A 24,199-nucleotide genomic window follows, 5' to 3' on the forward strand; every position below is an offset into this window, starting at 1 on the left:
ATGAATTGGGAGAAAGTTTCAGCAAAAGTTCAAGGAATAATCGGCAGAGGTCAGGGAAAGCCAGTTGGAGTTTTATTATGGATTTTGCATCAAAAATGTTTTCAGATTTACTGCACTTGATGCTGTGGGCATTCCCAAGTGGCTCAAAAGTGCTGCTAGTTTTCATTCCCACTGTTAAAATCCCTTTCCATTAGGGGGCTGCAGGTTCATCTCTCTCTGTCTGTTAACCTCCATCAATCTGGCCAGCTGCCTATCAGACAATGTATTTCATGTTAGTCGCTTGCCAACCACGCTAGAATGAGGATCCAAGACTAAAGCAAACCCTTTGCCGACTCCTCCAGACAGCTGCTGTGTATGCCCGGCCCACTGCCCACCCGATTAGCGCTCGAGTGTAAAAATTACGCCTAAGTGTTTCTTTGACATTCCTGTATTTATTTCTCATACGAAAAGAAGTCAGAGCTGGGCTGGTCAGACTGACAATTCGAAAAGCCAATAAATAACTAATTCCAGAACTTAACATTAAAAGAGAATATGTTGTATTTTGCAATGTCACTGAACAAAAACAGCTAACTTGTTTTTAATTGTAATCTTGTTTATTTGAAGCCAAAATTTCAGTATGCAATAGGTCGAAGAAATTGGGGTTGTTTTGCTTGAAAAAAATGTCGATCCAATGGTGAAATGAGTAGATGTTGTCTGGTTGGATAGGTTATCTGAACTGCATGTGGATGGATGTACATAGCGATAAAGTAAGAATACAAATAGTTAGCCTAGGTGGCAGAAAGTATTTATCTTTTGCAAAATATCGTCCTCTGGAACAGATAACTGAAACATGTGGCATATATTTGTTCACTGCTATTCTTCAAAGGAGAACGGAATCGTTTTTTGGGAATGAAATTATAGAAATGACAGAGGGTTAGTGAAGATTACTGATATGGGAAGTTTGCTCAATTACCATCAGGGATTAGAGAGGAATTTCCAGTATGATTTTTTTCTTTCCTTTGTTCTTGTTTTGCCTCTCCCAAGGGATTGCATGACTTGGGTTGGGATTAATGGTGCGCACTATGGCACAGTGGTTAGCACTGTTGCCTCACAGTGCCAGCGACCTGGGTTTGATTCCCGGCTTGGGTCACTGTCTGTGTGGAGTTTGCACATTCTCCCCGTGTCTCTGTGGGTTTCATCCGGGTGCTCCGGTTTCCTCCCACAGTTGAAAGATGTACAGGTTAGATGGATTGGCCATGCTAAATTCTCCCTTAGTGTCAGGGGGCCAAGCTAGGGTAAATGTATGGGGATAGGGCCTGGGTGGGATTGTGGTCAGTGCAGACTCGATGGGCCCAATGGCCTCCTTCTGCACTGTAGGATTCTACGAAAGGGTACATATTATGTTTTGGGGATTTTAACTAGTCCACCAAGATGGGACTCATGCGCGGTGGAAGTTAACAATGCTACTATTGAATGAACTGTAACTCTCAAGGGGAAGAGTGGATCTGAAGCACTAAATTTACCTGAGGCCTTTGTTCAGCTAAACTGCTAGATTCTTTTCTCTGAGGGGAAATAGTCAATTTTTTGGTGACCACTGCCAGAAGCCAGGAATACTGGATACAGACCATTCTCTTGCAGACCTGCCAACTATTGTCCATGTGGATTTGCAAAAATAGCTGCAGGCTTCAGGCTTGCCAATAGAAAAACAAGCATGACATGGAGGACTGCATTAATCACAATTGTTTTAGTTTAGGTAATAATTACCAACAATAAGAGGAATAATAACTAATGTACGTAGTACAATAACCAATGTATCTAGTATTATACAGACTTGGAAATGATTTTCAATGGCTGATGTCGGTAATAACTAATGAGAATGATAGAACAACATACGAACTAGGAGCAGAAGAAGGCCACTCGGCCCCTCGAGCCTGATCCATCTTTCAATAAGATCATGGCTGATCTGATTGTAACATTATCTCCATATTCCCACCTACCCCTAATAGTCTTCTGCCTCCTCGCTTTTCAAGAATCTATCCACCTTTGCCTTAAAGTTATTCAAAGACTCTGCATCCATCACCTTTTCAGTAGGAGACCCTCTGAAAGAAAAGAAATCTCTTCATCTCTGCCTTAAATTGGCAACCCAATATTTTTAAATAATGACCCCTGCAAGGGGAAACAGGGATTAGGTTCATGCCCAGAGAGGGCAGGAATCTGATTTCCATGAATTTTAATACACTACTATCTAATTACTGGGCTTGCCGCTATAACGTCCGCCCACGACATAAACTCCCCAACTCCCCCACCCCCCCCCAAGAGTTACGGTGCCCTGCCAGCACAAGTCTTTGTGGTCCAACACTTCCAATCTTTTACCAGCCTGAGTAACTACTTCAACTACTATGCTCTGTGTCAAGCAATGAGCAAATAGCAATCGTCATGTAATGCAACACAACACAGGAATAGTGCATGAATAAGTGAGGCGAAACACAAAGGTGGTGGCTGACTGGCCTCCTTATATTGTATGATAGAACTCAATCATCCACACTATACCACTAGTAGCAGCAAAGATTATCGGCAGAAACTTATGCCACAGTGACCTTTACAGGCATTGAAAGGAAATATCACTGGAGTCCATCAGTTTGCCAGGTCTTTTAAGCAGGCCACCAAAGGCCAGATTTGTTATAGAGCTACCTATATAGAAGTGAGTGCCAACAGTACTGCTCGTATCAAAGGCAACAGTAGTTTGTTGATTGTGCACCTACTGAACCATGACATATTTAATTGAAAAAGGCTACTTTTTGATCAACAGTTGTACAGCCACCACCTGAAAGTAATGCCTGCCAATATACATTTCTCAGGAGTACGCATTACTTTTATTCTGAGGCAAACGTTTGAAGAAACAAAGTACATTTGGCGCCTTAAAGATCTGGGTTACATGCACAATGTAGTTCCAAGTGTCAGCATGAATTGGCATAGATGAAGGGGGGAGAAAAATAACTTAAATTATTATCGTGGCGGCACGGTAACACAGTGGTTAGCACTGCTGCTTCACAGCTCCAGGGACCTGGGTTCGATTCCCGGCTTGGGTCACTGTCTGTGTGGAGTTTGCACATTCTCCTCGTGTCTGCATGGGTTTCCTCCGGGTGCTCCGGTTTCCTCCCACAGTCCAAAGATGTGCGGGTTAGGTTGATTGGCCATGCTAAAAATTGCCCCTTAGTGTCCTGAGATGCGTAGGTTAGAGGGATTAGTGGATAAATATGTAGGGATATGGGGGTAGGGCCTGGGTGGGATTGTGGTTGGTGCAGACTCGATGGGCCGAATGGCCTCTTTCTGTACTGTAGGGTTTCTATGATTCTATGATTCTGATTCTTAAATGAGGGTGGGAGGGAGAACATTTTGAGCATAGTGGGGTTACTGAGTAGGTAAGAGTGTCAACGTGAATTGAATGAAGAATGGGGAATGGAGAGAACTGGTACCAGAATAAACTATGAGAGAGACAGAAAAGCGTCTGATTCATCTGGTTGTGCTTTTTTCATTCATCAGCAAGAGAAGTATTTCTCATGAGCCCTAGCAAAATTGGAATCAATGTGTATCAGGGGGCAAACTCTCCGCTGGTTGGAGTCATACCTGGCACATAAGAAGATGGTTGTGGTTGTGGAGGGTCAGTCATGTCAGCTGCAGGAGTTCCCAGGGTAGTGTCCTAGGTCTAAACATCCTCAGGTGCTTCATCAATGACCTTCCCTCCATCATAAGGTCAGAAGTGGGGATGCTCGCCGATGATTGCACCATGTTCAGCACCAATCGCGATTCCTCAGATACTGAAGCAGTCCATGTTCCAATGCAACAAGATCTGGACAATATCCAATTTGGGCTAACAAGTGACAAGTAACATTCACGCCACACAAATGCCAGGCAATGACCATCACCAATAAGAGACACTCCAACCACCGCCCCTTGACATTCAATGGTGTTAGCATCACTGAATCCCCCACTGTCAACATTCTTAGGGTTACCATTGACCAGAAACTCAATTGGACTCACCAAATAAACACAGTGGCTACAAGAGCAGATCAGAAGCTAGGAATACCGCAGTGAGTAACTCACCTCCTGACTTCCCAAAGTCTGTCCACCATCTACAAGGCACAAGATGGAGTGTGATGGAGTACTCCCCACTTGCCTGGATGCAACTCCAACAACACTCAAGAAGCTTAACACCATCCAAGACAAAGCAATCCACTTGATTGGTACCACATCCACAAACATCCACTCCCTCCACCTTCCAAACCCATGACCACTTCCATCTAGAAGGACAAGGGCAGCAGATACACCACCACCTGCAAATTCCCCTCCAAGCCACTCACTATCCTGACTTGGTTCTTCCACTGTTGCTGGGTTAACATCCTCAAATTCCCTCTTTAATGGCATTGTGGATCATCCACAGCACGTGGATTCAAGAAGGCAGCTCACCACCATCTTCTCAAGGGTAACTAGGGATGGGCAATAAATGCTGGCCAGCCAGCAACACCTATGTCCCATGAATGAATAAAGAAAAGTGAGCATAAAAAACAGAACCTTTACAAGTTTTGAGTGCCCCTCCAAACTCCAAATGTCTGTACCTTCCAAACTCTTTCTGGAAAGATGTGCTATGATAGCCTTGCCATTTATAGTTGGAATAAGAACAAAGAACAAAGAAAATTACAGCACAGGAACAGGCCCTTTGGCCCTCCAAGTCTGCACCGACCGTGCTGCCTGACTGAACTAAAACCTCCTACCCTTCCGGGGACCATATCCCTCTATTCCCATCCTATTCATGTATTTGTCAAGGTGCCCCTGAAAAGTCATTGTCGTATCTGCTTCCACGACCTCCCCCGGCAGCGAGTTCCAGGCACCCACCGCCCTCTGTGTAAAAAAACATGCCTCGTACATCTCCTTTAAACCTTGCCCCTCGCACCTTAAACCTATGCCCCCTAGTAATTGACTCTTCCATCATAGGAGAAAGCTTCTAACTATCTACTCTGTCCATGCCCCTCACAATCTTGTTGACTTCTATCAGGTCGCCCCTCAACCTCCGTCATTCCAGTGAGAACAAACCAAGGAGATGTACGGATATTCATCATCTTGCACTTTTTTCCCTGCCTCCTAGTTACCATGTTTATGGCATGTTTTGCTTTGGTGCATCGCCAATATGTTATTTCTATGCTCGATAACAAAAGACTTGAGAACATCTAAAGCTGAGTCTATAAATTTTGCTTTGCAAAGTTACTGAACTTGTGTTAGCAATAATTAAATATGCCACAGCTGCATCAACAAACCTTTCATTTTTAATAAAAGTAAATGGTTCTTTTGAAGTTCCAGTAGTATTTGAAGATCTTTATTGCATCTGCATCATTCTAATTGCCAATTGTCTTCCCACACCTAGTGGTGCACTAAGACAGACGTTTGTCTGTTTCCATAGCTAGTAATTCCCAGAACAGGTTGCTAGTCTGTCGTCAGGGGCTTATAGCTTGAGGGATGCCACTCCACAACAAGCATGGCTGACCAGGAGTCTCTCCTGCTCTTACCACCAGCTATTGGCGTGTTTGGAAGAATTTACAGGTTGACACACTTAACCTGTTTAACTGCGTTATGAACACACCTTCCTTGGTCATCAAGTCCTGGGTGGGACTTGAACTCAGAGCTCCAGGCTCAGAGGCAGGCACTGCACCACGAGACCTCCAGGTGCATCATTACCAGCTGTTTTTTGTCCCTTAATACAATCAAAACATTATAACATGTTACCTCATTTTCTTAAGTGATTTAGAAACATCACCAGTAAGACTTTGCAATTTTTATCAAAAAGGAATTCCATCACAATTATCAGTGAATCCAGTGGAATAAAGTTACTTTTCTAGATTTTTAAATCCCTATGATCTGATTTATAAACCTGTTATTGCACAGCCCATCACCTTGTCTGGGAGAATAAGGACTCAAATGCTCATGGAATTAAAACCGAGTTTTAATCATTAAAGCTGGAAATATTTGTGGTCGAATTTTGTGACTAGAGGAGGTTTCTGCTTGGAACATTTAGAACTTTGAACACAAACTGACAGAATCCTTCCATCCTCACAAAGTTTCAAAGTAGTCGACAATGAAAGAAACAAAAGTGTTTTCAAAGTAGATAAAAGAATGGAATGCGGGACTTCTGTAAAGATACTGATATCATTGTTGATGTGTCAGTCTTTGGATATTGCTTTCGGTAGAAACGATGACGTCTTCACGTCTTAGTTCTTCTTAAGTGGTCAGTAAAACAGAAAATATGATGCAGAACTCTATTTACTTTGTTTCCTTCTGTCTCTCTCAAATGTGTGTCACACATGAATGTTACACATGATCAATCAAGTCCTTCATAGTGAGAACTATATCTCCACTAGTATCTCCAAGCTGACACAATGCCTCACTGTATTTCATACTGTATTGATGCTAACGTGCCAAGTAACATTTTAGAACAGACCAATATTTGGTCAAAGCTTATGTCATGGGAGAAGAGGTTATTTTTTTAAATGATACAGTGTACCCTTCCTTAATACTTCAAGTAAAACAGATAGATTATCCTGGACATGAGGTGCCATATTTTGTCCTTGGAATTTACTATTTCTGTTTTCCAGTACTTCAAGTTGAAACACAAATGGAAAGTTAACATGTGAAAATTATTTCCCAAAGCAGTCAAAAGAACTGGTTCAACTGAGCTAAAACTTTCCAACACTAGACTTAGCTAAGTGAAGCAAATGATCTTTGTATTTAATTAGGCCAGCAGCTCATGTGCAAACATAGGGGGTGGAATGATGGTAGGAAGGGGGTCATAGAATGGGTTCACAGAGATACAAATCACTGGTTCCCCCCCGCCCCGCCAACCCAGACCCCTCCTCCCACCAGGGGCTCACAAACAACCACACCAGGGTGCTTCCCGCGTGGCAAATCCCTCACCCAGTGCTGGATTCATACCAGCAGCGCAGGATGAGGTCCTTAAGTGGCCATCTTGCCCACTTCAAGGTCTCAATTGGCAGCAAGGAGAAAAGGCTGTCCACTGGCCTTTCTGCCACAGACATCTGAGTGGAGGCAGGAAAGCACCCTCCACCTTTCCACCTGATCAAATGCACCCTGCCTCCAAACTTGCCATGGGGAGGGTACAACATCGCGCCCATCGTGAGAGCAGCAATTTTTATTTAATATTAAAATGTCTGGATTAATTTAGGTCGGTTCATTAGTCCTGACTTGCCGCTTTTGACAGTTTCCCCATGAGAACTAAAGGAGGCAAAATTAGATTGCCCCTGAAATCGATACTGGGATCACAATGCACACTTAACCTGGAGCTATTCAAAGCAATACAGGCAGCTGGCAAACTTGGCGCTGCCAACTGATTATAATGATTGTAATGGTTTGTGGCGTGCAGCCCAGCGCTGAACGTGCTATTGAGTAGCTGTATGTCTCAGCATGAGGCCCAAGTTCTTGAGAGGCCAACACCATGAAAAGCTAGCCTGCTGTACTTAAAGCAGACCATATCTCTCGAAGGCAGTGTGCAATCTGACTGCAGCATGGCCTACAATTGGTTCAGGAAGAATTGGAAAGAAGTTTAAGGATCTCCTATGTACAGTCAAGGACCGCGAATGCATCCTCGCAAGCCATATCCCACCAGCTGCACCACCAACCTCTCACACACTATTCTACTTACCAAAATCTCTTCATTCTCTCACAGATAATCTCTATCAACCACAACTTATGCCTCATTGTTTGACACACCCTCCCACACTTAGCACTGCTGCAGCCCAGACACACGGCTCACAACTCGCATACACTGTCAGCCAGTCAACAGGGAGATCTTCCAAGCATATTGCTATGCACTCACTGACTCACATTATTTTCCCTCACAAGATACAGTGGCCCATAATAGACAGCAGCAGCTAACTGGTATTGGATTTTACCTTCTCACGCTCCATCTGTATTTTAAATTCAACCATATTGTGATCGCTCCTTCCGAGAGGAAAGAGCACTCATTCTGCTTCTGTCAGTTCTGAAAGAATACAGTGAAATCACCTTTCCTGGCAGTTATATTCCTGATGGAGCAATGCACAGAGTGCTGGAGTATTTTGGCTATGTTGGCAGTAAGAATCTTGAACCATCCAGTCACAAAGAAATCGAGAGCCACTGGAAGTAGCAATCTCATCCCGTTCTGATTCCCCCAAAGGGACCTTAGTGAACCAGATGGGTATTTATGACAATTGACACCATTAAATCTTTTAATTGAAATCAAATTTTACCATTTGACGTGGTGAGGTTCGAACCCTGAGTTTCTGGATTACTAGTCCAGTAACAACATCATTACACGACTGCCTCCCCTGAACACACTGCTCCTGCTTAGGTGGAGGTAGGAAAAATTCTCCTGGGAGACTCAAGGTGGGCAAGGCCTCCTTATGAGAGACTTTCTCTGCCTATGTCTCCTCCATCTGTGAGCTGCGTGTCCCCTTATTTGCTGCCTCTGCACCATCTCCCTCTCATGCTGCAGTCCAAGGGCGACTACAATTATAGCCCCCAGCACTCAAATCAAGTGCTGTGCTCAGAGACCTTGCAGCCACAAGAAATGCCTTCCCTCAATGCAGCGCAACACAATGCAGAGTTTTCTAATGGTAACCAATTGCACCAAACACTTCGCACTACCACAAGTACAGTGCCAATAGAAAATAATCAGCATCCATCCTGTAAGTTATCTATTATTCCTTTTACATATGCAACTTAGTGTTTTTAAAACAGGATGTTACCCAGAGTGGTGGCATCCAAAATGGCAGGTTTGGCATCAAATCAGTAGTATAGACATGACTGACTTTACATTGTGCCTCGTCTGCATACTTCTGGTAATTGCACAGAAAGTTATTGCACTCAACAAGATTGTGTTTGGCATTGGCCATGCGGGAAGTGAAAGAAAGTGGTGTAAACTGAATTTTGCTAGTGAACTGATACCTATAGCATCAAAACCATCGACATTCAGGAGCAGAACTTTATGACTAAGGTATTAAATTCTGGATAACATGAACAGATTATTATAAGTCACTTTTTAACCTCGTGGCTCTGTTTTATGTGTGTCGTGCATAATAAATGAACATTATCCCAATAATGATTGTGATTACTGGATCAGAGATGTCATCAAAGATACTTTTGGTTCTACCACCGCTGCAGAGCCATTAAAAAAAACTTCAATTGGTACTGGCCAGAAGACAGAGAATCGAACAAAGTAAAAAACACCATTCAAATCAAAAATGGACTTCAAAGAGAATCTGCCAATTAGCTGATTTTTGTCAATTAAAAGACTGATGTTTAACAGAGTCTATTAGCAGCAGATTGTTTCCGTGTGAAATTGAGTCTGTTCCTTCACAAGTGCATGACCTGAATGTAACTAATGCATTACATATGGAAAGAAATGTGACACAGGAGTGGTGAATTTTCACAAAAGCTCTATGTAAAACTCTTAAAGCTAATATTTTGTTGTAATTATTTTTAATGGTGAGTCAATCCACTTTGAAATCTGTTCTTTTCCTTTCTTTCTCAAAGGCCAGAGAATGGAAGAGGCCATCTTTCTCACTTTGCCCCTGGACTGAGTCTGCAGAAGCTCTGTCTGATCTGCGGTGATGAAGCCTCAGGATGTCATTATGGAGTTCTTACATGTGGAAGCTGTAAGGTTTTCTTCAAGAGGGCTGTTGAAGGTAGAACTCTTGGTACATTTTTTTTCTTGATTCCATACTTAGCCCAGCAACAAGTTTGTGAAAATCTGTTCATTTTATTCTGAAGATTATATTTGCATATCCATTGATCTACATGTTTTGAACCTGCATCAGATGAGGTCTGTTGCAGGATATATAATTGCATATATAATTTGGGCAGCACGGTGGCACAGTGGTTATAGTACTGCTGCCTCACAGTGCCAGGAACCCCAGTTCAATTCCGGCCTCAGGTAATTGTCTGTGTGGAGTTTGCATATTTTCCCCGTATCTGTGTGGGTTTCCTCCGGGTGCTCCGGTTTCCTCCCACAGTCCAAAGATGTGCCGGTCAGGTTGATTGGCCATGCTAAATTGTCCATTAGTGTCAGGGGGATTAGCAGGGTAAATACATGGGGTTATGGTGATAGGGCCTGGGTGACATTGTTGTCTCTCGAAGGGCCAAAGGGCCTCTTTCTGCACTGTAGGGATTCTATGATTCTATGGTATGCTGTAAAGACGTTTCAAAAGAAATAGAAAGAGGATTAAATCTTCATCTCGAGCTGTTTCCTTAGAATTTAGACTTCCTTCCAATCACATATTCGGTGTAAAAGATCCAGTGTTTGATTGGATATTTTCGATCCGCGTACTGTACTTATTGGTGCAGTACTTGACAACATGTTGGCAGTAGGTGAAGGAAGAGCTACTGTTTCATGGTTCACTTATACCGCGACTGGAAGAATGAGGATCTACCCGGAAGCATTGGAGGCTTTGCTTGCTGATCTCTTATTCAAATCAGCTGAGAGGAGAATGAGCAGGACAATCGGCTCACCTCAAAAGGTAGAGTGTCTTCTTAGTGACAGAATTTAAGAAAATTGTCAAAGAAGGACAGCAGTATTTCAAACAACTTATACCGTTAAATAAAGAAGGACCTTTAACAAGTGACATTGCTCATGCCAGTGGATGCCTACTATAGGAACATTATGAATGGAATCTTATGCCTTCTCCTGTGGTGAGTTTGGTGGTGGGGGGGCATTCAGTGATGGAGATGGGTGCCTCCATACCAATTAGGTCTCATCCACCCACCAATTGAAGCCCTTAAATGGGCAATTAATGTCCACTGAAGGGTCTTGTCCCTCTGGTATTAATCCAAGGAGGGCAGGGTAATTACCATTTGGAGAGTATGACGATCAAACCCAGGTGTAATTGTCCAAATGCAACCTCACCAGCAACACCCTCTCCCCCTAACCATCTGCTGATCCCGGTGCTGTTTCAATTGGCTCCTGGACAAAGACAAACTCTCAAACAATTTTGTTTGAATTTCAGGGTCTAGATCATTTATGAGATGCCGATTTTACAATGGAGCACAGAAGTCTGTCTGGTGAAATCGGTAACCTCATCTCATGTGGTAAGCCAGCCATCACTGATATGACAGGACCCGATCCATGGTTGGAAGTAGATTCTCCGAACCGAGGGAATTCTGCCCCTAGTCCCAGGTCTGGCCCACCATTTGTCTTTTTGAACATCATCATTGAACATCAGTGTTCACAGCATTCGTGAATGTTGATGACACAATGGGTAGAAAGCCATATAGTTCAGAAGACTGACTTGAGATAGTCAGACAGTTAGCAGAACCTGCTAAATGAAGATTTATTAGAGGCTGCTGCTGAAATTTTTATTAGAACACGTGTAGGGGAAAGACTATCGCCTCTCACTGGAGAGTAAAGGATGAGGAGTTGCTCATTCAAAATGACAATTAAGGTACTGAGGGGAGAGATTAGGAGAATCTTTGCACAGAGGAGCATGCAATGCTTTGCCTTAGGGAATGGTTGAAGCAAAAACTATGGTGCCTTTTAATTAAAGACAACTCTTCAAAGGGGAGGAAAATAAAAGAGTATCATGAAAGAACAGAATAATGGGATTAGTTTAGGATTGTTCCAGCAAAGAGCTAGAACAGGCATGATGGGATGAATGGCTTCTCTCTGTGCAATTATGTGTAAAGTTCTGCAAATATCCCTTTAAAAGTATTGTTGCAATATTATACATACAGACAAAACATTCCTCTGTGTAATCTACCAGTGCTTTAGTTGTGTCAGAGTAATGGGATGTCAGGTAAGTGGTTGTTGTCTCTCGAGGAACCACAGCAACTAAAGTGTTTTTACTTTATTCTTTTATCTCCATTTAAAAACAAATTATTGTTCTATTGTATTGGATAAATGGCTGCATTGTGATAATTTGCCCATACTCGTGATGTGTCTCTCATCCTTGGCAGTCGAGTGGAGAGGAAATATAAACTCTGCTTTAAGCCTAACCCACTAATAATGTCACACATTCAGATCCATGTCTAATTTATCTCATTCAACTACCATTCATTGTAGACAGGATCCAGTAAGCCTCATGGACTCCCTCATTCCACCAGACCTGCTCACTTAGCCCTATTCATTTAACATTGCACTTCTTTCAGCCTCTGGAAAAACCTAAAGCTTCAACAAGCTTTGTGTTCATTTAGTTACATGCTCTATTACCACTAACTAGTCTTTGATTGGCAGGTTGGACCAATTACCCACTAGCCAGGAGCTTTGTATGTTTTTCTTTCCCTTCACAGTTGAATGCATCTCAAGTGCCTGTCTTTATTCCTAACCGCAATATTTATAAACATTCTGCCGTTGATTGACAGCTTGAAGAAACAACCCCACCAACCAAGAGGTTTCACTTCCTCTTTACTATCCGCTATATTTAGAAAGCGCTTGAGATGCATTCAACTGTGAAGTGACAAACAAAAGAGCTCTTGGCAGTGGATAATTGTCAATCAAAGCACTTGACAGGGGTCAGACACCAGGTTGCAAGTGAAAAGAGGAGCTCCCCAGTGAATCTCAATCCCTGCTGTCAATCAAAGCACTTCAAAGGGGCCAGGCAGCAGGTACAGATTTTCCAATGTTAAAAGGAGATCTCCTCAGTGAATCTGACAACCTGTTGCCCATCAAAGCATTTCAAAGAGGTTTCAGAGCAGCTGAGTCAATAAGAGAAAGCAAGGGGATCTCCCTGATAAAACTGACAGGTCCTTTCTATTAGAGCATTTTAAAGAGGTCATTTAACACCGGGAGCTTATGGCATTGACCAGGGCCAATCCTACTATGGAAAGGAGAGCTGTGGTACTTTTGAAGGCTTCAAACTGTCCAGGGGGCATGGCTTTTTAATGTGACCAGGACGCTTAAAAGATTTTAAAGGACCGAGACGATAATGAATATCTTTACCAGAGTAAGAAGTCTCACAACACCAGGTTAAAGTCCAACAGGTTTATTTGGTAGCACGAGCTTTCAGAGCGCTGCCCCTTCATCAGGTGAGTCTTTAGCAGAATGATGGCTGAAATCACCATCCTGAGAGTGAATATAACTTTTACCAGGACAACAAGGACAAGTGCAGCCGCTATGGACGGTACAGTGGCACAGTGGTTAGCACTGCTGCCTCACAGCGCCAGGAACTCAGGTTCGATTCCCGACTTGGGCCACTGTCTGTGCAGAATCTGCACGTTCTCTCCGTGTCTGTGTGGATCTCCTCCGGGTGCTCCGGTTTTCTCCCACAATCCGAAAGACATGCTGGTCAGATGCATTAGCTATGCTGAATTCTCCCTCAGTGTACCCAAACAGGTGCCGGAGTGTGGCAACTAGGGGATTTTCACAGCAACTTTATTGCAGTATTAATGTAAGCCTAATTGTGACACTAATAAATAAACTTTATCTTTAAACTAGACCACTATTTCAGGGGAGAACCTGAGGTCAAGTCCGAGCCCCCTCAGCCCCCATGTCCCTTCAGGGGACACCCCCTGCAGCCTTGCAGCAGCATAGGGACACAGGGCCACAGTTGGGGGCTACAGTTCCTTCCTTGCACCCCCTGCCCCAGGAGTCCATGGCACCAGGTTCACGCTTCTGTGGACTAGGTGTAATCGGCTTCGGGCTGGGGGTGGGGGGAGGGGGGGGGCGGTGCGGGTTGGTGCAGAGTGGAACGCTGGAGCCTGTTGAATTGGGCTTCAAGCCCGCTAATGACATTAAAATGAATAGGGATGGATAGATGCCCAGCAGAAACCCTGATTTGGCCCTCTCACCCAATTTCAATGGGTCATCAGGAATCCCGGCTAGGGTGACCGGACCCGGAGAATCTCAGGTACAGTTACCAGCCGGAATATTTTGAATGGCAGGATTTTCCTTCCTGTTATCTGAAGATTCAATGGGGAGTACCTCCTCCGCAGATATTTAACCGTCAAATGCGCAATATTTGGGTAGAGGCGAGAATTCCGCCCCTCACTTGGGAGGAAGTCCCAACTTGGAGAGCTGCCGGTCACTCTGATTGGCCAGCAGCTCTCTTACCTCTGCAGCAGTAAGAGCTGCGGTGGACAGGTGTGCTTGAAGATGCCTGAGCCGAAGTCCTGGGAGTGGATGGATGTGAAGGAAGGTTTTTGGGATCCCAGGGCGGCGAGGGTATGGAACACCAAGGAGCGGGTGGGGACATTGAAGGTGGGTATTTTGGGTGTTGGGGGAGGAGGGAGTTCCAACAGCCACGGACCTTAAGGAGGGGTGGGCTGGCACCTAAAATCAAAAGGGTGCTTCTGATGGAGACATTTCACCCCCCCCCCCCCCCCCCCACCGACTGCCCCTACGCCTTCCTGCCTGAGACCTAAGCCCAATCATTTTCGAGCTTCCAACGCACAAGTCTGAGGATGCGTACCAACCGACTCAAGAACAGCTTCTTCCCTGCTGCCATCAGACCTTTGAATGGACTTACCTTGCATTAAGTTGATCTTTCTCTACACCCTAGCTATGACTGTAACACTACATTCTGCACACTCTCATTTCCTTCTCTATGTACGGTATGCTTTGCCTATGTAGCACACAAGAAACAATACCTTTCATTGTATACTAATCCATGTGACAATAATAAATCAAATCGAATCAAACCAAACACCTGGAATCCTGCCCTCAGCGTAAAGATTGAGGCAGGGTGGGAAACAGCCCTTAAAAGGCAAGACCTCACTTGGGGCAAGGGTGAACGGCCCATGCAAGGCCTTGCCCACCCCAGCATTAACTCTCTGTGAGGTCGGGACAGGAATCTTAACTTCATTTTGCTCACCACAGATGCTACCTGACCTGCTGAGTATTTCCAGCATTTTCTGTTTTGCTGTGAATGTGTTCAGTCTTTATTACATACTGGGATTGGAAAAGTTAGGTTGTTGAACATAAATGGGAGCTGGTGCAGCCCATGAAGCTACTTCCCCTTCCCTCACTTTTATTCATTCAAAACCACAGCAGTGCAGCTGCTCAAGAGATAATTGCAAGCTATGAAATCTATGTGGTGTGGTACTTCCTTCCACCAGTGCATTCCGCCATCAATACCACAACAACTCCGTTTCAAACAGGGCCCCCGCAATGTGTTTTCCGGCAGTGGAGGCAGCTCGCCATTGGCCACCGGTAGGATTTTCTGATCCCGCCAGTGTCTACGGTGCTTTGCTCGACTCTGACCCGCTGCCACCAGAGAACCCATTACATGGAGTCGCCATCGGCGGGACCAGATGATCCCACCATCGGGAAGGGCTGGTAGGTTCAGCTCATAATTCAGGTGCTCCCTATCATTTCTGTCATAGTAATAATTTCTTGGCTATTGAACCATCTCTTGGGCTCTTGAGATGTGATAAGAATCCTTATAATCCACCTCAAGATAAGACCATGATACGCAAGAGCAGAAGTTGGCCATTCAGCCCATCATGCATTATCATGACATTATTTTGTTTTTCACAAAGTCCGTAATTAATGAGGCTAAAATTACAAATGCTGATTCGCCTTACCCATCGGACATTCAATAAGATCTTGCCTGATCTGATATGACAAACCTGAACTCCACTTATCCCCACAACCCTTGATTCTCTTGCTGATTAAAAATGTAGAAATCCTTTTATTTTTTCTTAAACCATGCCCTCCAAGTGAAGCATGCCCAAACGGTGGGTCAGTCTGTATTTAAATACTGCGAATAGCAAACTTATGGGTGAATATTTCTACTTATTGAGTGTTCACCGTATCATAAAAATGTCCTTTATCTAGGTGATGAATTTTTTAAAAATATCTCTTATCATGATATTTCAAGCATGTATGTGAGGGGAGGAGAGAATAAATAATTCTTATCTGTGCACTGTAGTCTGTCTCCTGCTGGAACCTCATAGACCACACAGGCTGCTCTTTGTTTGCAACAATGCAATTTTTAAAGCTTGCATCTGGAATAAACAAAAAACAACACAACAGTTTGCAAATCATGCAAAAGTATGAATCTTGGTCAAGTAAGTAAAAGATGCACTGTGCCAAAATTATTGCTTCCCCCCACATTGGGAAAGTCTAAGATATACAATTTGTAACAATATGGTCTCTCAACATATCGCTTTCGGATGTACTGCACCCTGCGGTAAAAGTTGCATTATTTATAATTTCCTTGGTTAAAACAAAACTATACATTTTTACAGCATATTTTTGAAACATGTATCATATTTGTGCATATATGTTTCAATAGCAAGAGAGTGTCCTGTACTTCTAAACCAGGAAATGATTTTGCAAGATTCTGAAATGAAGTATCGTACTTAAAAAAGTAAAGTTGAAAACTGTTTCATGCTTCAATATTTTCACTTGTGAAGTACATTAGGCTAAGAAATGTATTGTGCTGGCAAAGATCCAAGGGAGTCTGCCTTTCACAACCTTGACTTTTGGAATACTTTTGCCCAAAACTGCTGTGTTTCTGTCTTTGGTTTGAATCAAGTTTTCTCAATTAGAATTTTATATCGAACAATAACAAATAGCAGACGGATAGATAAAATAAATTCTACACTTAGAGTCTTTTTCCCCCAAGATGTTTTTTATTTGTCTCTCAAAGTAAATGTGCAGCTTTGCTTCAAACTTTTCCACCATACGGTGTAGCAGGAAGATCTCTTTTCCCACTAGAGCCTTGAAGCGGTTATATCGCATGTTGAAAGGTTTAGCTGACCTGACAACTATCTGCCTCTGGGTATCTGAGGTAGTCCTTTTACGAGAACTATTTATAAAATCAAGATTTAAAGAAAAATACATTCTGAGATATAAGCATCAGTCCCATGGAACTTTATCAAAAAGATATTAGGATTAATACTGGAATGTACGTATGGGATCTTAAAGGATTTTAATTTTTAGTAAGGCATAATCAGGCCTTTCAATTGGGATTTTCACTGCTTCAACAATCAAGCACTGGCAAATTCTGTTTACTATATCCCCATCAAACTGGAGTCATACTTAGCACAAGGGAAGATGGTTGTGGTGTTGGAGGCCAAGTATCTCAGCTCCAGGACACCACTGCCAATTCCTCAGGCTAGTGTCTTAGGCCCAACCACCTTCAGTTGCTTCATCAATGGCCTTCCTTCATAAGGTCAGAAGTGGGGATGTTCGCTGATGATTGCACAATATCCAGCACCATTCGCAACTCCTCAGACACTGAAGCAGTCCCATGTACAAATGCAGCAAGATCTGGGCAGTATCCAGGTTTGGGATGACAAGTGGCAAGTAACATTTGCGCCACACAAATGCCAGGCAATGACCATCTCCAACAAGAGATAATCGAACCATTAATCCTCAACCTTCAATGGCACTACCATTGCTGAAACCCCACCATTAACATCCTGAGGGTTACCATTGACTAGAAACTGAACTGGACTAGCCATATAAAGCTGGCTACAAGAGCAGGTTAAAGGCTAGGAATCCTGCAGCGAGTAACTCACCTCCTGACCCCACCAAACCCCGTTTACTATCTACAAGGCACGGGTCAGGAGTATGGCAGAACATTCTCCTGTTGCTTGAATGAGTGCAGTTCAAATACTCAAGAAGCTCAACACCATCAGGAAAAATCAACCCAGTTAATTGGCGCCCCATCCATTCCTTCCCCCACCAACATACAGTTTAGTGGTCTTATGTAGAGACAGCAACTTAGTGCCAGTTATTTTAAGTGGCTTGGACAGTTCTGAGATGCCAGTCACCTTATTGACTGTGAGATTGCCAAGTGCCATAGTGCCCACATATTTGGCGGTTGGGTGGACCACTTGGGGAGAAGGTGCAATCTCCTCCAGCTCAGCATCCATAGTGATGGGGCAGCAACTTTCAGAGGGGCAGCAGCTTCCTTCTGTACAGCTACACACAGCATCACTGCATAGAGTGGGTGGCGACAGGGCAGCCCCTCGAAGGAGTCATGTGATAGTGTCCACTTAGATGTTTATCTTGTGAGGAGCCAATTGCCTCCTCACCAACATTCTTCAGCCGCTACAGGAGTTAGCAGCAGGTGATGAACAACAGGTATGTGGACTGCCCCTCGGTGAAATTGAGTTTCAATTTGGGATAGTGCAATATTCTGGTGACACTGATTCAACATAAATGACAGATTAGTGCCACGTGGCAATGTAATATCTGATGCTTTCACCAGATCTTTGTGCCATCCCCTCTCTCCATCGCCAATCACTCGCACTGCTGCCATCCTGCTGATCTCCAGAGTCTCCTGGTCAGGCTGGTCATACATGCAGCTACACCCACCACCACCACCCCCCCCCCCCCCCCCCCCGCCCCATTCTCTGTCTCTCTCTACAATGAGGACAGGCAAGGAGTTAGGCATGAGAGGATTAGGTGATTGCTGAGGATGGAGATGAGATACTTAAGGGAATGACTGTGGGCTTGGGTGTGAGAGGGCATTAAGTTGGTTGCAGGTTAGTGTTAATGTTGTCTGTTGGGGACTTAAGGGGGAGTCTAAGGAGAAGGGAATGAATATGGCAGCAAATAGCCGACTCCTGCTCCTCATTCTGATGATCTTACAACCTTACTTGATGTGCCTGTCATGGCTGAACAGCTGACAATGTTTGAAAGCTGCGAACTTGTGCAGCTTGTATATCAGAAGAAATTGTGGGATGAGGGTGAAGTGAGAAGGAAGATTAGGTCTCCAATGTTTTCCATGTTGCCAATGTGGGTCTTAGACAGGGAGCAGTGCTCAATGAGTGAGAGTGAGGTGAAGTTATCAATGTGAAGTATGAGGTGTACTTTGTCAGATTGTTGGTAGTTAAATGAGGGGGTGATTGAAATTGAGCAGTGTATGAGGCTTGAGGCTCATTAATAAGAGTATGATTCATTTCCTGACCTTGACAATCATGTGAAGTCATTGAATACGTAGCCATACTGTATTCAAGGCTAGACAGTTGGTATTGACCTCAATGACAATCTGTTCCCACTGGCTTCACAGTAACCATCTGGAAAGCTTCCTCATCCTCCATGGCAAGAGGAACTCTCTCCTCCTATTCATCTCCTACACTAAGGGCTGCAGTGAGACACTAGAGAACCTTGGAAGACATTCGCCATCATGTCTTCTTCTCAAGGCTAGAGTGGCTTCCAGTAACTGTTCCAGTCAGAAAGTCCTTCCCCTTTAATTCGTGCTGGCTGGCTTTTGTTGGAGCTAGCCTCTCAACATTTTCCACTGTCTGCCCAGCCATCCAACACAATGCTTAACACAGGCTGCAGCAGCATGGACGGTCATCATGTAAATAAGCAGGCTGCACAGTCCCTGCAACAGGAGCAGCGAACAGAAGTTAATTACACATTGTACACCCCTTGCCAGTTTTTGTGCCTTATAACATTTTGTGGCCAATGATTCAAATCAATAATTTTTTATCAAAACTGGAAAAGAATAGAGATGCAACAGGCTTCAAGCAGTTACAGACACAGGGTGATAAGAGGTGTGGAGGAAAGGTCTGTGATAGTCAGGAGAGACAAAGTCACAAAGAAATTGATCGTGAAAGGCCACAGATGCTGAGTATTTCCATTTTCTGTGTTTTCTCTTGTCCCACCTCTTTTTATTCCGATCATTCAGCCACTTCTGTTCATTCCCATTATATCCATCCTCCTTTCTTTTAAAACCTTCTCAATGTTTTTATTAAACCATGCTACAGTTGCCTCATACATCAGTCCCTTTCTCTTTCTGTTTGGTGTCCATTTGTTTTGTCCTCCTAATGGTAAATACTTTGACACATCTTCTTGTGGCGAGCTCCATAGAAAATCAATAAGGTGGGGATGCTGGTGTTGGACTGGGGTAGACAAGATGAGAGGTCACACGACACCAGACTATAATCCAATAGGTTTATTTGAAATCACAAGTTTTCAGAGCACTGCTCATTCGTCAAGTGAAGTGGAATGAGGTGCGCAGGCACAGAATATATACAGTAAGGAGTCTAACAACACCAGGTTAAAGTCCAACAGGTTTATTTGGTAGCAAACGCCACTAGCTTTCAGAGCGCTGCTCTTTCGTCAGGTGAGTGGGAGATCTGCTCATAAACAGCAAACAGGGCATATAAAGACACAAACTCAATTTACAGAATAATGAATAATGATTGGAACGCGAGTCTTTACAGCTAATCAAGTCTGAAAGGTACAGACAATGTGAGTGGTGAGAACATTAGCACAGGTTAGAGATATGTATTGTCTCCAGACAGGACAGCCAGTGAGACTTTGCAAGTCCAGGAAAGTTGTGGGGATTACAGATAGTGTGACATGAACCCAAGATCCCGGTTGAGGCCCTCCTCATGTGTGCGGAACCTGGCTATCAGTCTCTGCTCAGCGAGTCTGCGCTGTCGTGTGTCGTGAAAGCCGCCTTGGAGAATGCTTACCCGAATATCAGAGGCCGAATGCCCGTGACCGCTGAAGTGCTCCCCAATAGGAAGAGAACAGTCTTGTCTGGTGATTGTCGAGCGGTGTTCATTCATCCATTGTCGTAGCGTCTACATGGTTTCCCCAATGTACCATGCTTCGGGACATCCTTCCCTGCAGCGTATCAGGTAGACAATGTTGGCCGAGTTGCAAGAGTAGGTACCGTGTACCTGGTGGATGGTGTTCTCACGTGAGATGATGGCATCCATGTCGATGATCCGGCACGTCTTGCAGCGGTTGCTGTGGCAGGGTTGTGTGGTGTCGTGGTCACTGTTCTCCTGAAGGCTGGGTAGTTTGCTGCGGACAATGGTCTGTTTAAGGTTGTGCAGTTGTTTGAAGGCAAGAAGTGGGGGTGTGGGGATGGCCTTGCCGAGATGTTCGTCTTCATCAATGACATGTTGAAGGCTCCAGAGGAGATGTCGTAGCTTCTCAGCTCCGGGGAAATACTGGACAACGAAGGGTACTCTGTCCACCGTGTCCCGTGTTTGTCTTCTGAGGAGGTCGGTGCGGTTTTTCGCTGTGGCGCATCGGAACTGTCGATCGATGAGTCGAGCACCATATCCTGTTCTTATGAGGGCATCTTTCAGCGTCTGGAGGTGTCTGTTGCGATCCTCCTCATCCGAGCAGATCCTGTGTATATGGAGGGCTTGTCCATTGGGGATGGCTTCTTTAACGTGTTTAGGGTGGAAGCTGGAGAAGTGGAGCATCATGAGGTTATCCGTGGGCTTGCGGTACAGTGAGGTGCTGAGGTGACCGACCTTAATGGCGATGCGTGTGTCCAAGAATGCAATCGATTCCGCAGAGTGTTCCATGGCGAGTCTGATGGTGGGAAGGAACTTGTTGATGTCATCATATAGTTGTTTCAGTGATTGTTCGCCGTGAGTCCAAAGGAAGAAAATGTCATCGATGTATCTAGTGTATAGCATCGGTTGAAGGTCCTGTGCGGTGAAGAAGTCTTGTTCGAACCTGTGCATGAAGATGTTGGCATATTGAGGTGCGAATTTGGTCCCCATGGCTGTTCCATGTTTCTGGATGAAGAACTGGTTGTTGAAGGTGAAGACATTGTGGTCCATGCAGACTCATCGATCAACAGTTCCGACGCGCCACAGCGAAAAACCTCACCGACCTCCTCAGAAGACAAACACGGGACACGGTGGACACTCACCTGATGAAAGAGCAGCGCTCCGAAAGCTAGTGGCGTTTGCTACCAAATAAACCTGTTGGACTTTAACCTGGTGTTGTTAGACTTCTTACTGTGTTTACCCCAGTCCAACGCCGGCATCTCCACATCACAGAATATATAGGCAGAGTGAAGATAGCCCAACACTACGAGAATGTCAATGGATAAGTACTGACAGTGTAGTGCAGTGTAGACTGACTGAATAACAAGTCCTTACATGGTGGCACAGATTCACTGACTCACTTCTCCCTCATCCCACAATTCTTTCTGATATACAAGCTGACAAGTTTGCAGCTTTCACACATTGTCAGCTGTTCAGCCATGACAGGCACAGTTAGCACTGCTGCCTCACAGCACCAGGGACCCAGGTTCGATTCCCAGCTTGAGCCACTGTCAGTGTGGAGTTTGCACATTCTCCCCGTGTCTGCGTGGGTTTCCTCCAGGTGCACCGGTTTCCTCCCACGGTCCAAAGTTGTGCGGGTTAGGGGGATTGGGCATGTTAAATTGCCCCTTAGTATCAGGGGGAGTAGCTAGGGTAAATGCATGGGATTGTGAGGATTGGGCCTGACTGGGATTGTGGTCGGTCATTGAAAGACGCCCTCGTAAAAACGGGATACGATGTACAACTCATTGAGTGATTGTTCCGACATGCCACAGCGAAAGACCGCAACATCCTCCTCAGGAGTCAAACACGGGACAAGACCAACAGAGTGCCCTTCGTCATCCAATACTTCCCTGGAGCGGAGAAACTATGCCTGGTTCTTCGCAGTCTTCAGCATGTCATCAATGACGATGAACATCTCGCCAAGGCCATCCCTGTGCCTCCACCACTCACCTTCAAGGAGCCACCTAACCTCAAACAGACCATCGTTCGCAGCAAGCTACCCAGCCCTCAGGGGAACAGCGACCACAACACCACACAATCCCGCCACGGTAACCTCTGCAGGACATGCCAGATCATTGACACGGATACCACCATCGATCACATGGGGGAACACCACCCATCAGGTACATGGTACATACTCATGCGACGCGGCCGACGTAGTCTACCTCATTCGCTGCAGGAAAGAATGCCATGGGTCATGGTACATCAGCGAGAGCATGCAGCAGCTACAACAACGGATGAACGGACACCGCACAACAATCATCAGGCAGAAGTGTTCCCTTCCAGTCGGAGAACAATTCAGTGGCAAGGACATTCGGCCTCCAATCTTCGGGTAAGCGTTCTCCAAGGTGGCCTTCGAGACAGTACAGAATCACAGAGCAGAAACTGATAGCCAAGTTCTGCATCATGAGGACAGCCTTAACTGGGTTCATGTCACGCTACATGTAACTCCACCATATGGTTCTGTGGGGGAAAAACCTTCCTAACTGTCCTGTTTCTACTTCATAGAAAATTAAGTTGTTGGGGTTATTGTCAATGTGAAGTAAATAAATGGTGGCTGATGAACTGGAGAGGTGGCCAGGTAGAATTCTCAAGAGAACTTGTCTCTGCTTGTCACCATTAGCAACCTGAGTATTCAGAAGTGTTTTTATCCAACTCGTGAGGCAGTGTTTTATCTCTGCCTGGTTGCTGGAGAGAAACTCCATCTGTTACTTGTGCATTCAGTCCAATTTAACATTACACAGACCACCAGATTTGGGAATTAGGCTGGACACCCCCAGAGTCTCCTGTGTGGGAGCCCCAAGCTGTGCACCAGATGACCCTCATCCCTTCAAGCATCTGGTGTGCCCGCTGGACTTCCATAGGATAGAGGGGCAGCTGGAGTGAGGTCCAGAAGCCCCGCCATCCTGTGGCGTTGACAGTTGTGGATTCCCATCAGTCCCTGCACCATGCAGTTGAAGCCCTCAGACATGAAGGTCATGAGCTGAAGAAAAGTGTGGACATCCCCCGCAGTGTTGGTCTTGGTGATGGCACCATCTCCTCAGACAGTTGGCCTTGCAGGTGAGGAGGCATAAAAACTTTTGTCAATGAGGCTCAAGATCCGATCAGAAATTACGCCGGAGCTGTCGGGTGATTCACTCCATTTTTCTCACCAGAACTAACATTTTGCCAAACTCTCTAAGATCGCCCCACTGTCTGTACTTCCTTCTTTGGCTATTTTAGAACAATAATTAACCTTTTGAAAGTAAATGTGTTCACAATTCTGTCACTCTGTTATGGTCCTCAACCTGCTCCCTTAAGGAAGCAGACATAATCCAAGTTGATGCCATTAAAATTGAAACCATCTATTCAGCTGCCTCTTCCACAGTGGGTGGCACGGTAGCACAGTGGTTAGCACTGCTGCTTCACAGCTCCAGGGACCTGTGTGGAGTTTGCACATTCTCCTCGTGTCTGGGTGGGTTTCCTCCGGGTGCTCCGGTTTCCTCCCACAGTCCGAAGATGTGCGGGTTAGGTTGACTGGCCATGCTAAAAAAATTGCCCCTTAGTGTCCTGAGATGTGTAGGTTAGAGGGATTAGTGAGTAAAATATGTAGGGATATGGGGGTCGGGCCTGGGTGGGATTGTGGTCGGTGCAGACTCGATGGGCCGAATGGCCTCTTTCTGTAGTGTAGGGTTTTTATGATTCTATGATCCCTCCT

At 44.8% G+C, this 24,199-nt stretch overlaps 1 protein-coding gene across 3 annotated transcripts in view; it reads left to right on the forward strand.

The window, feature by feature from the left end:
- The window catches only part of LOC144499613 (progesterone receptor-like), a 314,135-nt gene that overhangs the window by 54,234 nt on the left and 235,702 nt on the right, over positions 1–24,199 (forward strand). For all 3 annotated transcript variants that reach the window (XM_078221770.1, XM_078221768.1, XM_078221769.1), the window contains one exon: positions 9,559–9,710. In XM_078221770.1, the coding sequence (XP_078077896.1) occupies positions 9,559–9,710 (152 nt within the window). The remainder of the gene's footprint in view (positions 1–9,558; positions 9,711–24,199) is intronic.

The sequence above is a fragment of the Mustelus asterias genome, chromosome 10, assembly GCF_964213995.1.
Source record: "Mustelus asterias chromosome 10, sMusAst1.hap1.1, whole genome shotgun sequence".
Classification (NCBI taxonomy): domain Eukaryota; kingdom Metazoa; phylum Chordata; class Chondrichthyes; order Carcharhiniformes; family Triakidae; genus Mustelus; species Mustelus asterias.